The sequence below is a fragment of the Argiope bruennichi genome, chromosome 1, assembly GCF_947563725.1.
Source record: "Argiope bruennichi chromosome 1, qqArgBrue1.1, whole genome shotgun sequence".
NCBI lineage: Eukaryota > Metazoa > Arthropoda > Arachnida > Araneae > Araneidae > Argiope > Argiope bruennichi.
In genome coordinates, this window is record NC_079151.1 from 24,360,037 (window position 1) to 24,377,025 (window position 16,989).

The window sequence follows — 16,989 nt, forward strand, 5'->3', positions numbered from 1 at the left end:
CAATAAATAACATTTCTTTGCATGCTTGTCATGCTTCTTTGCATTTTCTTGCATGTAGTGAAATTCGCATTTATTTTTTTATAAATAAGGTTTTCAATGATCATCACAAATGTCTTCTTCCTTCGAAACTGGACTATGATAATTGTTGAGCAAAAACTGGATAGAAAGTTCCAAACCCTTCGGGAGTGATTATTTGCTCTTGGGTGGACAAAAGAAATTGGTTTCTTTTCTTTCTCAGTCCTACCACTGGAAACTTCTGGATTAAACAAGTAAACTATCTGATAATAGTTCGGATGATAAGAGATTGGTTATTTAATACAGTTTTACGAGAATCAATATTGTTTATCTCATTTATTTCTTAACTTTATTTAAGGTATTGAAAAACTGCTATGCCAGATAATGTAAATCTTCTCATAGCAATTTCAAAAATTGCTATGTTTAAAAATGTAATTTCAAAATTATTTTAGCATAAACTCGCAGAACTGAGGCTTTTACATCAGTCTTGAAATGGGAATATTGAGAGGAATATGGGAGTGATCTTCAACTATTGGAGCCATTTAAAAATTAGGGTGGCAATAAGAATAAAACCTACAAGGCGTATCGTATTTTCCAATAAAATAATTCTAAATCTACCAATTATTTATTTATACCTATACTCTTTTCATGTATATACCGTACTTGATATCTTCTTATACCAATATATTTTATATAAATGCATAAATGTATGTATTTAACATGTTTCGAATGACTGAAACTAAGTATCGTAAATTGCTGCTGGGTTGGTGACTTTCATTTCATTTTTTATTCACTTGTGGTCTAGAGAATTATTTAAAATTCCTCCTAGAATGAAAAAAATTGGCACACAGATGGTTATCAAAATAATGGAAACACTTTAGATTTATAGAGAATTCTTTATTAGTATGGTGTAGGACTACCTTTGGCATCTAATACAGCTTGGATTTAGCTAGGAATTGATTCATGCAAGTGTTGAATAGTGTTTAGAGGAATATTGTACCATTCTTCCTGGAGATATTGTGAAAGTTCTGGGAGAGATGCCGGTGAAGTATATCGATTCCATATTGAACGCTCTAAAATAGACCACAACGGTTCATTTATATTGAGGTCGGGTGATTCTGCGGGCTAATGCAGATGTTTAACTTCATCCTCGTGTTCATCGAACCCTGATTGGGCAAGTCTCACTGCACGGACAAGTCTCACTGCATTGTCATCCAGAAAAATTCCATCTCTTGCAGGAAACAAATTTTGCATTATGTGATGCACCCGGCCAGCTAACATTTATCTATACTTCTCCACAGTGATCCTTTCTTTCAGGGTTACGATTGGTTCAGCGTAAAAAACCTGTCTTGCTCTTTCACTGAGCTTCTCTTTTCTCCCACTATTTTGCTTTGCCAATCTTGTCTTGCTGCGCTGTGCGTATGCTGTCATGAATTTAGACACCATACCTCTAGAAAGGTCTAAAAGTTGTGATGTTTCAGTCATACTTCTCCAGCTACATGGGCTCCTACAACTTGGCATCTTTGAAAATATGAGAGGTCCGACATTTAACGCTTTAAAAAAATCCAAGAACTACAGAATTTCAATAAAGTTAACCATACTACCAGAATATATACATGCATATTTATATATAAAAAAAAACTGGTGGCTATTATTATATTTTAATGGACATTCAAAGATGCCACTTTTATTCACAGGTGTTTCCATCATTTTGATCACCACCTGTATTTCTCCCTATTCTTTTGAAATAGCAAAATAATAAAGTTTGACATTTTAAGCCATCGCTCGTTACCTTTCTCATTTATAAAAAATACATTCACTATATAAGTGAACAAATGAAGAAAACTAATAATAATAGATGAACAATACTACAAACAATGTGATTAAATTAAACAGAGATTACTTTAACGAGAAAAAGTAATTCTAATTATTCACTTATATATTAAATCACAGTACCATTTATGAAAAGGTAAACGTTCCATAGGTACAAAAACTCTACATTGCATCAATGTAAACTTTTTAAAGAAAAGGGATGTTTAAGTTCATTTTTTTAATTTTTAAAAATTTATTTTTAGGTAAAAATTTAGAACTAAACCTGGAACGCAAAATTCAACCCCACATTTAATGTTTAAATTTGTTTTTCCCAATATTTTCTTAAATTGAAATATTAAACAGAAATTTAGAACATATTATTGCAAACAAATTACTTTAAATGTAAATGGAATAATATTTAAATAATCATATGCGGAAGCAATGACTTGACAAAATTCTGACTTTAGTTTGCGGTACTTCAAAGATTGAAATGAAAATGCGTAAATAAGAGAATAAGACTCATCAGTTATGATTTCATAATATCTATGATTCTTAAAATAACACTTAAATGAATCAATTTTGACTGAGATTTTCTTCTACATTAAAAATATATTTTATGATTATTGCACGAATGAACAAATTGTTCCTTTATTTTATCATTTTCTAAAGTTTTAATTGATATCATTATTAATATTAAGATTTCTGATTTTTAATCTAAAAAGAAAGTCACGAGAAGATGAAAAAATATAACTTTTACACCAATTTGCCTAAACACTCTATAAATATCTTAGTCTTCTATTAAATATTACTTTATAATTTTGCGTCTTTGCATTAACATTTAAGTTAACAATTTTGTAACAGTATTTTGAAATAGTATATTGATAATTTTTAGAATTTAGATTATGATTTCAAGCGGAAATATTCTTTCCTAAAGAATGCAATGATTTTTTTAGATATAAATGTGCAACATATAATATGTCACCTAATTATAGTGTGATTAATACTGTGTTTATAGAAACTTCCCATCACTAAATGTCTCAAGTTTACAAATGTACTTATTCTTTTGTGGCTTAGAATTAACAAGTAAATAGATTACTTATTGTTAAACTATGAAATATCATTGTGATTTTTCTTTTCAATTTGGAGAATAGTTGCAGTATAATTATTTTACTTTGCTTACAATTTTTCTGTATAATCTTATGTCTTCGCAGTAGGAAATATTTGTCAAATTGGCCATATTAGATGTTAATTTAAAATCCAACTTGAATTTATTTTCTGTCTGTAAAGTTATTTGAAATAATATTCTGCATGAGAAAAAATAATTTATGATATTTTTTGCTGGTATAGGCAATCATAATTTAGTACCATTAGAAAAAGATGAAAAAAAAATAATGGGAAAAAAATGGGCAGAAAAAAAAGAATGATATAATCTTTTTTATTCATCAGTATTTTAGCAATGTTTGTTCTTCATTTTATATCGCAATCAGCCGATTAAAATTAATACTTTCAAAATTATGTGGTTTCTTAGAAGCATTATCAAAATTCCAATTATGTATGTCTAGACTATTATTAATAATTCTAATAGCATTGGTAAAAATTCCAAGAAAAATGGGTTGCACTAATTTAAAAACAAGTAATATAAAAAAATAAAGTCAATTCCTATTTTCGCAAGAATTGAACTCACATTCTTCACCTTCACGTAAAAAATACTGAAATCCTTGTATTTTACCCATTGAGCTACTGCCTGTTGATTTCAATTTTCATTACAAACTAATATTACTCTATTTAAAGTATTACTAATTAATCACATTTAATAATAAATTAATTAATATTTGAAAAAACTGTATTGACATCAAATACCATCCACTACAAGTTCAAATACATTTTTTAACTTGCGTGGATGAATAAAAAGTATTTTATTAACGATTCAAAATTTGAACAAGATATATGAATATATGTAGGTAGAGAGTGAACTAATAGTAGGAATTGAAAAATGAAAGCGATCTTTTAATGATAACGTTATTATGACTTTTGTGTTTTGATAAGAAGATATAATACAATACAAAAAGATATCTTTATAAATAGGTTCCATACATTTAAAATTTAAATTTTGTGTGCAGAATATTTTTCATGGATTTTTTTATCTATTAAAGTGAAATTCGTATTTTCATGCTATACTTTTCCAATCCATATCAAAAGATTTTATATTATTAATCTTGATAAAATATTAAGTAAGTTTCATTCCTAACTATTACTAGATTTTTTTTAAATTTAAAATATCATAAGTATATGTTTGATTTTTTTTTCTTATTTAAAAAAAAATCACATAAAATGGTTATTTGCGAGTAAAACCAAATAATTTCAACTTACTGTTGTTAGGAGGAACCACATCAGGGCATGCAACGGTTGTTTCGACAATATCTTCTAAAGATTTCTTTATGCTCATATCAATCCTACAAAATATAAAAATTAAAATTTATAATGTTTAATGGCGAAACCTTTAATTTTAATTGTTTATTTCCCAAACAATCAACTGGGAAATGATGCTTTAATCCTTTATTTCCCGTATTTAGACAATAGATAGCAGTGAAAGGTGGGAATTTTAATTTTTAATTATTAATTATATTATTTTAATTAATTAAAAGTTTTTTTTCTTCTGAATTCCTTCTCCACTGTAATTTTACAAATAAATTTTATTGTAATTAATAAAATGCTTACAGTATCTTATGAAATTATTTCACTACAAAAAATATTCATCACATGCTATTGTAAAATGTCCAATTTTTGATAAACTATAAATTATATAAGTTAATAAACACCAGTAATTATACAAAAGTGAAATTTACAGCTGAAGTTATTTTTTTGACTCCACACATTTCCGAGCATTGCATTGAATTCATTATTTACCACTGGTATATTTTCTGCTATATAACATCATTAGATGCAAACTGTTTCTCCTGCAGAAGAATATTAGAATTTTTAACGATAATTAAAAATTATGCTACATTTTCATATTTAATTACTATTGATTTTAAATCGTTTCCTTAAACATTATTAAAATATTTTAAAATAAATTCACACAATCAAGTTAGAATAGAAAAAAAAATTTAAGTGAACAGTTGATCCAAATAAAATAGGGAGATATCATAGGCATACCGATTCACAAAACTCTAATATGTCAAATAATCTAGGCTTAATATATGTGCGTATGTGTTATAAATAATTCACACAATTCACACTTTTTTACTGTTTGTGCTAAGATTAAAATAAAATGGATTTCTAGAATAAATTGCATTTTTCTTGAATTTTAATTTTAATAAGGAATATAATATTTATTGCTTATACGTACTTGCTCTTGTCCTCCTCTATAGAGGCTGCATTTAGAAAGAAAACATTGTTTTGAAATATTTATTTTATGAGTTTTAATTTAATAAAAGATTAAACATTCACATAAGTTCTATTTTATGAATAAATAACATTTGCATATTCATTGAAAAGCCATCCAATATTTATTGAATAAATACAATCACAAATATTTACTTTATTCATAGAAATATGCAAAATAATAAAATAAATGCCAAGGTTTGCTAAAATATCAGATTGTCTTGTTTGTTCTAAGGTATCGTTTCGGACACGGATGGAATAATATCTTATTGATATGATGTTACATTTTGTAAACATTTATATTCATAGAATAATGCTTTCGTATGCTGATATTAAACTTTGTTATTATATATTAACTACTGAATAACTTATTCTATTCAGTAAAAGTTATTTTAGATCACTGTTTTGATTATTGAATAAATAATTATTCATTTTATTTTGTTAAAATGAAGCAATAGTGTTTGGGATCTTTCAGATTTCGGTTAATATCAGAAAATATCATTCAATAATATTGTTAGAAAAATGGATTTTCCTAAATTTCTATGCTTTCATCCCATTATAATTATATTCTAAATTTACTAAGGATATAAAGAAATTAGTTATTGAAATAACAAATGTGAATATTCTTTAGAAAATATTTAGTTTTTTTAAAAGATATTTTTTCATGTTCATTTTTATAATTGATATAATTTTAGTTTATTAATAAATGATTTATATGTTTTGAAAATATATCCTTGCAGATCTTTGATTTTTTTTTTAATTTCTACTGCGTTTTTATCCCTGTTCTTTATGCTCGATCTAGTGCCAAATATTTAAATTAACTGTATAGATGTATTTGGATAAATTTCTCAGTTGATTCTAATAATATTGCTGTTAAGTTTTTTAGAGAAAACTAATAATATTAGATTTATAGCACACAGTCTTGAATAAAATTAATGTAAATGCTGCCTCACCAAAAATATTATACATTCTGCAATTATGTAGAGTGAACCGTCAACTTGTCTCTAAAGCGTGCATTAAGTAAATTTTTAAATTTATCCATTATCCATTTATTTATTAACATTCTATATTACAACAAGTTATAGTGGGATTATCCACTAAATTGTACAATGTTTTGAAGGTCAGGCAATATTATAAAACTGCACTACCATTTTTGTTGTATATATTGTAATAATAGGGTTATAAGTGAAATATTATCTATTACTTCTGAAATAAACAGTAATAATCTGTTCCCTAATTTGTTCATCGCAATTCATATTTTTTTATTATCAGTTCAACAATTTACGCAAAAGTAAATTATCAGCATTATAATTTTTTTTCAGATTTACATATTGTGTATTTATTTCGCAATCCTTAAATTAATTTAAATTTGCTTAGAATGTATTCCAATTTTTTTTTTTAAATATGCCAAAGCAAGATTTTGATAATCAAATATATATGACCTAAATTTTAATACAGTTGAAATTTCGGCCTTAATTGGAACACTGAATAAATTTTTATTTCCGTACGAATTAATTGAATAAGGAATTCAAAATATTTGGACTTATAACTTGAAGTTATTAATTAATTATGCATTTAAATGATTTCTAAAACTATAAAAATTATTATTGGTAGAGGAAACGTTGGAAAATTCCAAAATACATATACTTATCGTTATATATATATATATATATATATATATATATATATATATATATATATATATATATATATATATATATATATATAAAATTCAAATTCTCGGAAGGCTCAAAAATTATTGGTGCCCTTTCTATGTGGAAATGACTTATTGGAAAATAATCGTATTCCAACTTGAAGCTACATTATAAACATGTGTATATAATTTTATTTATATCATTCCAATTTTGCTTTTAATTTTCATTCTGATTGGATTATAATATTTCATTTTAAAGGCGTGATAGTTTAAAAAATTTCCAAGTTTTAGGATGAGTCAAGCAAAAATTTTACACACGATGGCATGCAATTCCCAATTTTAAGTGGTTTCATTTTTTTTTTGTCTTAAAAATCGATACAAATTTAAAGAAACTTGAAGCACATTAGTTTGGAAGAATACTACCAATCAAAAATTTGTGAAACTAGAATTAATAAATGTAACTTTCATAATTTAATGTGATATTTATATCTGAGCTCGAATGAAGCCCGGTATAAGATATGGATCCACTTTAAATGGAGTTTTTTTTTATTAAAGAAGGCGGTACATCAAGTCGGATAATCATAGTACTTATTTTGTTTTTGTAATTAAGTTTTGCATGATATTACTTATCTTCAAAAAATAAAAATATAATTAAATAAATAACCATATATTGATTTTTATTCAAAAATTAAGTTATATTGCACCTTAGCATTAGAATATATCCAAATGTTGAAACCAAGTCTTTTGTAATGCTCATAATGAAATATTTGACAAATATTTGAAAAGTTTAGACTAGGTAAAAACCAGCGTTGTTCCCCATTTTGGCTAGCTTCTAATGTAAATGTACCAGAAACTGAATTAGAAAACAATAATAGCACTGACATTTCCATCTATTTTCTATCTATTTATCTATTTATGTAGCATTTCTATCTATTTATGTAGCATAAATGCAAAATTCATTTATTATATAATAATTTTTTATACGTAGGAATTTCGCAGATCACCACAAATTAGCTGGAAGAAAAGTTCATAATTTAATTAAGTTAGTCAATTAATTCAATTAATATTATATTACAATTTTCTTTTTTAAATACTCATTTTTCAAGGATCTGATCATTTATTTCATAAACAAATTTGTTTTCTTTAAAATAATAAACACGCAAATTAACTAAGCATTTATACAAAAGAGAAATAATGTTTTAGACACTTGTTGTAACATTCACACAAATCATTAGTTGTCAACTCAAATTTTATCATAAATTTTTGCTTTTAAAGTTGCCAACCTATAATCCACATTCTACATACTTACATCAACACATTAAAATTATTATCAGTCCAGAGAGTGAAGTACCTGTTTTCATTAGCATTTGAATTCTGATCAAAACATGTCAACATTTATTAAGAGCTATTTGCTGGTGAAGTTTGTCAGACAATAAATGTTGAGAAAGAGTTTTAAAATGCTTTCCATCCGCTTTGAGCTTCGTGAAAACTAATTACTTTTGCTTCACGAAATTCAGGAAACGAAAAGAGCTCATTCAGACTTCAAGTGAATGTACTCTTCTTTTGTTAAGCAGTTGAATTTAGGATGCGTAATTGTTATCATTCAGGATGACTCACTTCTCATTTCAGTTTACTACTAAGACTAGAATGTCCTATTATTGATTTCTGAAGACTAAATTATCAACCAGCGATTCTGAATTGAATGTAGAAGGAATTTTAATGTGCTTATCATTTTATTACTTTACAGGTGATTGTTTGTTTGAATTTTCATTTAAAATGAAATGCATATTACATTATTACTTGAACACTGCTTTGTATTTTGGGCATTGTTTCTAAAATTGGAGAATAAATCTTTTCTATTTCATTTGTAAGATCTCTTTTAAACAAGTCAATATACTTGAATAAATATAATTTTAAGGTGTGCGTACACACTTGAAGATTTCCTTTTTAATTTTAAATTTAAAAATCCAGTTTTTTCACAATTAGGTTAATATATGTTTAAACTAGTTTCAGTGAGAAAAAACCTTATTACACTAATTATTAATTAATTAAATAATATTTAATGAGCTAATTAACCTATTTTTTGAAACATGATATCTTAAATTCTAATTTATACAGACAAACAATTCTAGTTGGAAATTATGCCTAATATTAGTCTTCATGTTGCTATCAATCAAGCTATAAAAATATATAGTATTTTTAGTAAAATATATAGTATAAAATTTGAATTCAAATTCAACTGCATTGATTCTTTTATACACAATTCAGATATTCAAGTTTCAAATTCAAATGAGTTTTAAAATAATCAGTAATAAAATAAATATCAATACCTACATGCAGTTTAGACTAGAAGTTTATTTAAATTAAAAACACATAAAAAAGATGTAACTGCCTTTTCCAATCATGATATTACAAGTCTTTTATTGCTAATCGAAGAATTTGATAAATTACAAGACCTGTAACTGACATTTCAGATGTGTTAGAACTGCCCTAAAATTCAATGTTGGTAAAATGAATCAAAATATTGGTAAACACGAAAAAAAAAAAAAGAATAGCATATGCTTTAGTTTAAAACTAACGTCAGATCAGATCTGGATGATCTATCCATAATCGTTAAAACTGATAAGCTATAATCACATTTCATTACGTATAATAAGTGGTTAATTTATCATGATTATGTCACAGTTTCAAGCAAATTTGTTACGATATCGATTTGTTGCCTCAAAATTTTACTTCTATTAAAAAAATGATTAAAGCTTATCGAACAAAATCGGCGATAATTTATAAGCAAATGAAAGTGCAGTTTAATTGATTTTGAGATAGTTTAATTTTTAGTTTGAGATAAACACAAGTTTGATAGTTTAGATAATTAGATAGTTTAGATAGTCTGAAATAGTTTAATTTTTTGAGATAAACACAAACAATCGGGACTATTCCGATAGTATAGATGTTTTGATGATGTTTTAAAAAAATATTGCTTTTCGTGGGTAATAAATGTATCTCTCAATATACAGTATTCTCTTTTTATTCATTTACTATGAAATTACTTTAATTATAAAAAGTAAATTAATTTTTAGTATATAATTGGAAAACATTCATTTAAATATACTCATGGTTATATAATAAAAAGATTGCATATATTAAGATGAAAACAGCACATTTTAGTGCTATCTCAAAGGGTGATATAAATTGAATTTTCCTTTAAAAAACTAACAATTCGAATCATTTTTGAAAATATATAAACTTTTATTAAATTTAACACAAAATTAAAATCTTATATGATTGAAGCTGTCTTCCAAATAAAATATTTTTTACAAGGGAACCAATGACCATATGTATTGATGCATTCATTAAGAATGCAAACTAATTTTAAAAAGGGAGCATAAAAAAACATGTCTATTGTGACATTCTATTTGGGATATTTATTTTTAATATCAGTTGATATGCATACAAAAAATGCAAAATAATTTTCAAAGGAAGAATTAAAAGAGAACATATAGATTATTGTGATATTCCATTTGAAATACACGCTTTCAATAGAACTGTTGCTAAATTTATTCTTTCAGAAATAATAACGTTTTCTTCAATTATATGTACATTTTATTTATGAAACTATATTTTAATTATACTTCCGTAATAAAGAAAGACTTTTACCATTTATAAAATTTGGAACAATAGTTTAATCAATTTTTTTGGAAATGCATTTTATTCTCAACATAACAATCGAATAATTTATTTTTGATCTTTTCTTGCTAAAATGTTGTTTCCATTTCTTTTCTCACTATATTGCTTTGGAGAAAAACAATTCATATTTCTTTCGCTATTAATTCTAAAAATAGATTTAATCAGAAACGAACAATAATTCAATGCAAAAATAATTTATTTTCAAGGTATTATTAAAAAAGAAGAATGAATTATTCAACATTTACAAAAGCTTTGTAAGGAAATACACATTATATTATTTTATAACATTGTAACCAAGCACAATAATAAACTCCTTCATTTAACCATATTTTAATTGCAACAAAGAGATGACATTTCCTTCATTTAAAATAAAAATATTCACATTCAGAAATAAATATTGGTAGCAAAAAAGGAAAAAAACAAATTGCCTACTTTTTGGAGACCTTCTTTTACGTATTTGGACAAAAGCCAAACCGACAACACCAATCATTAAGAGTGTACCCAATACAGCCAAAAGAATCCCAACGAGTGGACTGAGTTTTGACATAAAAGCAGCTTCTGCAAGAGAAGGAAAAAACCGAATCAATCATTTTCTTTAAAACAAGTAATAAAACTTTTTTAAAAGGATACGTAATCTACTTGTCATCCGTTTAACATCAAGTCTACTTGCGTCTACTGGACAAATAAATAATGATCCCAGTGCTTAAAGTTATGATTAATGGAAATATAAAGTTGATAGTCCTCTTTTTCTTTTAAAAAAAGTAAAGCATTTAACAATATTTTAAGAGAATATGAGATAGCATTTTCTTGCTTCTAAAAAATAAATAAATAAACTCTTTTTTTAATTTACTTGTTTTGAGATTTTCTTTCTTTCTGAAAACATAAAGATAATTTTTTGATGTAGCGGACAAATCGGAATACAATTCGTGACTTTTCAAGCAACCATGATTAAGACGAAGTTTATCATACTGGAATAATTCGAATTCAACACATATTTCAAAAAGATTGCACTAAAATTGAAAGGTGAACTTTGTGTGCTATGATCTTTATAAATTATAAAATTAATGAATTTATCAGTATTTATGTATTTCTAACTGTCGAAAAATGGGAAATACTTGATTTGGTAATAAAATATGAAAAATGCTTATTCTAGACTGTTTGATTCATTCATAGACATCAAAATTCTTTGCCATAAAGTAATGAAATAACAATTTTTAATCTTTTCTTTTATTTTCCTTAATCATTGATGTGAAATATTTCTGACAATCTGAACTTTTAGTTTCCATGCTTTATGTATTTGGGAAGAAGCCCGTTTCGTCCTGTTCCATCCTCTTTGAGAATTCGTAGAGACTTTATAAGCATGAAACCGTGCATAATTTTGAGAAATAATTTGAAAAAATAGACTGAAGATTTGAGTGTCCGCAAGAACAAAATTATTTAAATGAACACATGAACTTATAAATTGTGTAGTTTCAAACCTTAGAATATATGTTTGTTTGGTTTCTTCAAGTCCGTTGTATCATTGATAAGTGGTGCATTGTAAGAAAAACAGTTTTTTAACAGTAATTCTAATTTTTAAGCATACACTTTAAAAACAAATACATAAGAAACTTCAATTATTCATTTGAGGTAAATCATCTGAAGTAACATGGTATGCATTATTTATAAAACCAATGAGGCAAATAATTTCGGTCGAGTTTATGATAGGACTAATGTGGAATAGTCGTTTCCCTCCAACATTCTAAAATGAAAATAACTCCCTACTTTAAGCATAATTAAAATTTCTATTATAAATTAATACATCTTCCTTTAAATACATTCATTACATATCCTACAGGGAATAACTGTTCCCTTGGTTTTGAATGCATAAATATTATGCAACAATATAAATGAATTTCTTTAAACTTTCTAGACATATTAAATTGCTTTCAATCGAAACGCAATCATAAAAATAGAAATAATGTAACACAAACTGATATATTATTTTCTAATCTTCGTTGGATATTTTTTTTTTACCATATAACCATTTTTATTAGTCGTTTCGTACAAAACGTTATTTTGTCTTTTGTTGTTTTTACATTTAATATTTGAAACAAAATTTTAGTGTACAAAAATAGAATATGCTTGTTAACATTTTTCAATGCGATAATAATGCATTTTAATCGATATTTTGAGAACATTCAACCTGCATAGCTAAAAATGCTTTTTAAATCATCAATAGCTTAGTGTGTTAAGTCAATTCGTAGCAGAGAAACATCAATCAGAGAAAAGGAGTGTGAATTATTTTCTCTAGATGGGCGCTTGACCAAAACATTTATCTATTATTTCAAAACATTTATCAGAATCTGAGTGATTGTTAATATTTTTCAATCGAAGTAAAATTGTAACGGATCTCCAATGAAAATTTTCCATAAAGAATATTACTATTACACAGGGAAGGTAAGTCAAATGCCAATCTCAGGTATTAAAAATGGGCTTAAAGTTATTTTCACTGACATAAAATGTCACTTTCCCTCATTAGCATAAACCTATGGAAATTGGATTGAGCTAGTTATTAGCTTGATTTCTTGAGCTAAATGTGATTAGTAACATTAGAAATACTTTTTTAATCATTTTCTTTAATTTAGAAAAATGACCAGAAACTACTTTATATTATTAGTTAATGAATTATCATTCTAGAAAAAATATTAATGAATATTGAAAGGAATTTTCCAACTTCAGTTTGGACAAAATATAAAAGGAGAAAACTATTATTACATTACCTGCTTCTGTTGATGGACTTGGTGATGTATGCGCTACGATTGCAAGTGAATTGCTCTTCCCTTTCTCATTAGAGGCATAGAGAACTAATACAAATGGTGTACCAGCAGGCAAATCGTGTACAGAAAATTTGGGAGAAACGTTAGAAGTTTTATTAACTTGCAAGTGATCGACTCTGGAATTGTAAACATCCAAATGGAATCTTTGCTGAAGACCATTGCCATATCCTGGTTCACATTCCACTTGTAACCATGAGTGGGATTGATTAACAACGGCGCAGTTGTGAACAGGATCTGGCGGACCTGCAGAGAACAGACACGTAATTAAATTAATAAAAGAAACAAATATTTTTTTAATGCAACATCATTTCAGAAACTGTTAGTTAAGTGAAAAGGTTTGGGATGAAGTTTAGTGAATTTAGAACATCTTGTTTTTGCATATCATAATGGATATCCTTAAGGATAATGTATCGGTTTTCAAAACAGCAATTCTAGATGAAACAATTTGAAACAGAAGAAAGTAATTATATTTTAATTGTAAATAATGTTTGAAGGGGTTTTGTTTTTACAGATCAAGTTTATTTATTGCATCTTTTAATCGAAATGATAGACCAATTCATTTGTAACTCGCTAACTAATCGCAACTCGCCTGTATATTATGTTACTCCTTGTTAACACAAAACTCCAGAGTTCAGAAATACACATGTTTATTATTGGAGGTGCTTACAGAAGTAAGCAATGTACTTGAAAGAATGTGTAATATATACAAATGAAAACAAACACAGAGCCACCTGCTTCTTAGACATTGAAGATCGTAACAGTCAATTCAACTTAACTAAGAATATCAATTATTTCTTGAATGATTATCATAACTAAATCACAGAATTTTTGCGGGGTGGGGGGTGGGAAGTGTTCAAAACTATTCGGGCAGTTAGATTTATGACTAGAACCTTAGATGTTTTAAATACTATCATAAATAATGACATCACTTTACTCTTCAATAAATTAACCAATTTCTTATACTTTCTAATCTCTAATGAATATTTTTCACAATGCTTTCTATTCTTTTTCATTTGCTTGCTTCGATTGCCTATTTCCTGTTTGATTCGTCAAATTTTAAGTTATCAATAGTTTAAAAGTTACATCAAATATAACTTAGCCTAACTCTAGATAACTACCTAAATGCATTTGTAATTTGAATTAAATTAATTCGCCTTTATAGGCTGTAATTCGCTTTTACAGACTGTAGGCCACTAATTTACCCAGATTAATTAATAGAATGAACCTGTAGGCAAGAATTAGAATTTTACTATAATATTTCAAAGTTCGCTTTGGGAGAGTACATTGCGAATGTATATTTCATTTTAAAGTTTACACTAGTTTCCGTTTTAAAAATATATCAAAGAGCATATCTTCGCTCTACAAATATGATCATTTAACTAAATTTTATGCTAAGCTATGATATGCTCAAAACAATTAAGTACGTTTTAATCACTTTTGAATCATATATTTTAATTATTATTACTATTATTATATTTAGAGGTTGAACTACTTCCTAATATTCTCAAATTCTTAGTATATTACTACAAAAAATGAAATCAAAAGCTTAAATTTAAAAATTAAAATGATTATTTACTTAAGCTTAGTATTTTTCATTTTTATAATGCAAAACTCAGTTTAGGCATGACATCAAATGGCAGAATTTTTGTAATTTAATACCATAATTTAATCGTCATTATTTTACAGAAAGGGTCATTGAATTATACACATGTAGGATTATCATGAAATGCAAATGCTCAATACAGTTATATGGATATAGATAGATTCAAAACAAGTCTATGTGGTTTTAAAATATATTTGTATAGGAAATGTTTAAAAAAGAAATATCCCTTCTTTAATTAAATGGATATTTTACTATGTATTGAATATAAGTAATGTTTAGTATTGTTTTGAGTATTTCAAACATTATTATGAATTTATTAAGTTCCTTGAAAATTATTCCATTTTCAAATTAATCTTTATCAGAAAGCAATTGCGTTATAGAATTGAATGAAATAATAAAATTTAGTGATTAAAATATTTGCAATATTTCATTATTTTTATATTTCAATAGAATTACCGCACTCTTTAAAGTCACAATGTATTGTTTATTATTCTAGTCATTTTAAATAAAACAGCACAGACTTTATAAAATTATATATAGATAGCTCTTATTAAGACATTTTATATTTTCAATTATTATCTGAAATAAATCAAAATAGAAATTCTTATGAAATTCTATGGCATTAAATTCTATGTAATTGCAACAAAGGTAATATGTTTGCATTTTACTTTCTCTTTCATAATTCTAATGTCATTAGATTGTAGAAATGCTTTAAAATCATTCAAAAGGCAGTGACATATTAAAGCGAAATTCTAGGAGTAGAATATACTAAAGAAATGGACATTTTTAAAAGGCTTTCATTTAGCTAATATTTTTCTGGTACTTAACGAAAATTTTAAAAAGCGTTCATTTAACTAATATTTTCTGGTACAAAATGCATTATTCTTAATCCCGTTTAAATAAGTAAATGGAACTAAAGTAAGAATAAGATGTTAAAAATTATTAAAATTATACATTCAACTAATATGGAATTTGCAATAAAAGATCTATAATAAAAAAAAAAATTGAATTTTTTTTCATTGAGCAGAAATAAGAGGAAAACTGATTTTTATAATCAATTTTGGTAAGTACTGGCTTTTATAAGCTTATAAAAACTGAGTTTTATAAGCATTTTTCGAAATGAAAACTATATAACTAAATAAAACTGTATAACTGATTTTGAGAAAGACGTCTGAAATTGTTATAAATGTGAAGAACTAAAAAAATAAGCGAATTTAAAATTATTTCAAGCGGATATCGGTTATTTTCAAAAAAGTAAAAGAATTGAGTAAGGACTTCATTTTTAAAATAGATAAAAAATAAAGGAGTGAAAATAAGTAAAAATGTAAAAAAATGAATATATATATATATATATATATATATATATATATATATATAGAGAGAGAGAGAGAGAGAGAGAGAGATAAAAAATGAAGGAGAATTATTGAAGACCAATGTTTTAAACCTATTTCTAAATTTTAGAATCTGCACTTTAATTTTAGCATAAACATCATTAAGAATCTCTCTGAGATATGATTTTTAATATAAAATAAAAAAATATATATGCATGCAATGTCAATGCAGATCTTTAAAAATTAAAAAAGCTATAATATTAAATACTGTTGTTACCAAGATTTGGCACATTTAATGGCCAGTTCTGTCGTAAAACCTCAAATATATTTTGTGATTTCATCAAGTTGGAGATTACATATTACATTTTATTAAAATTTATTCTTCAATTATAATTAATTTTGTTAATATAATTTTAATTATAAAAGAAAGAAACATAATCTTTATTAAAGTTTAAGTACATATCATACGTTTTTATATTTATAAAATATTTGACGAAATTAGTACATAAAAAGAATTATTTTTAAATATTTATACATGTAATTGATTTTTTAAAAAGTGGATATAATTTTGCACATGAAGATCGCGAGAAATTTGATTTTTTTTTCTGAAGTTAAACGAAAAGAAGTAAAAACATGATTAAATTGATTCCGAAATTATAACACAGTTTTGTAAAGTATATTTATATA

The 16,989-nt window shown here is 25.7% G+C and overlaps 1 protein-coding gene across 2 annotated transcripts in view; it reads right to left on the reverse strand.

The window, feature by feature from the left end:
* The window catches only part of LOC129969435 (nephrin-like), a 344,289-nt gene that overhangs the window by 20,785 nt on the left and 306,515 nt on the right, over window positions 1-16,989 (reverse strand). For both annotated transcript variants that reach the window (XM_056084015.1, XM_056084007.1), the window contains exons 8-11: window positions 13,312-13,611; window positions 10,982-11,107; window positions 5,177-5,201; window positions 4,198-4,280 (exon numbers count right to left, since the gene is read on the reverse strand). In XM_056084015.1, the coding sequence (XP_055939990.1) occupies window positions 4,198-4,280; window positions 5,177-5,201; window positions 10,982-11,107; window positions 13,312-13,611 (534 nt within the window). The remainder of the gene's footprint in view (window positions 1-4,197; window positions 4,281-5,176; window positions 5,202-10,981; window positions 11,108-13,311; window positions 13,612-16,989) is intronic.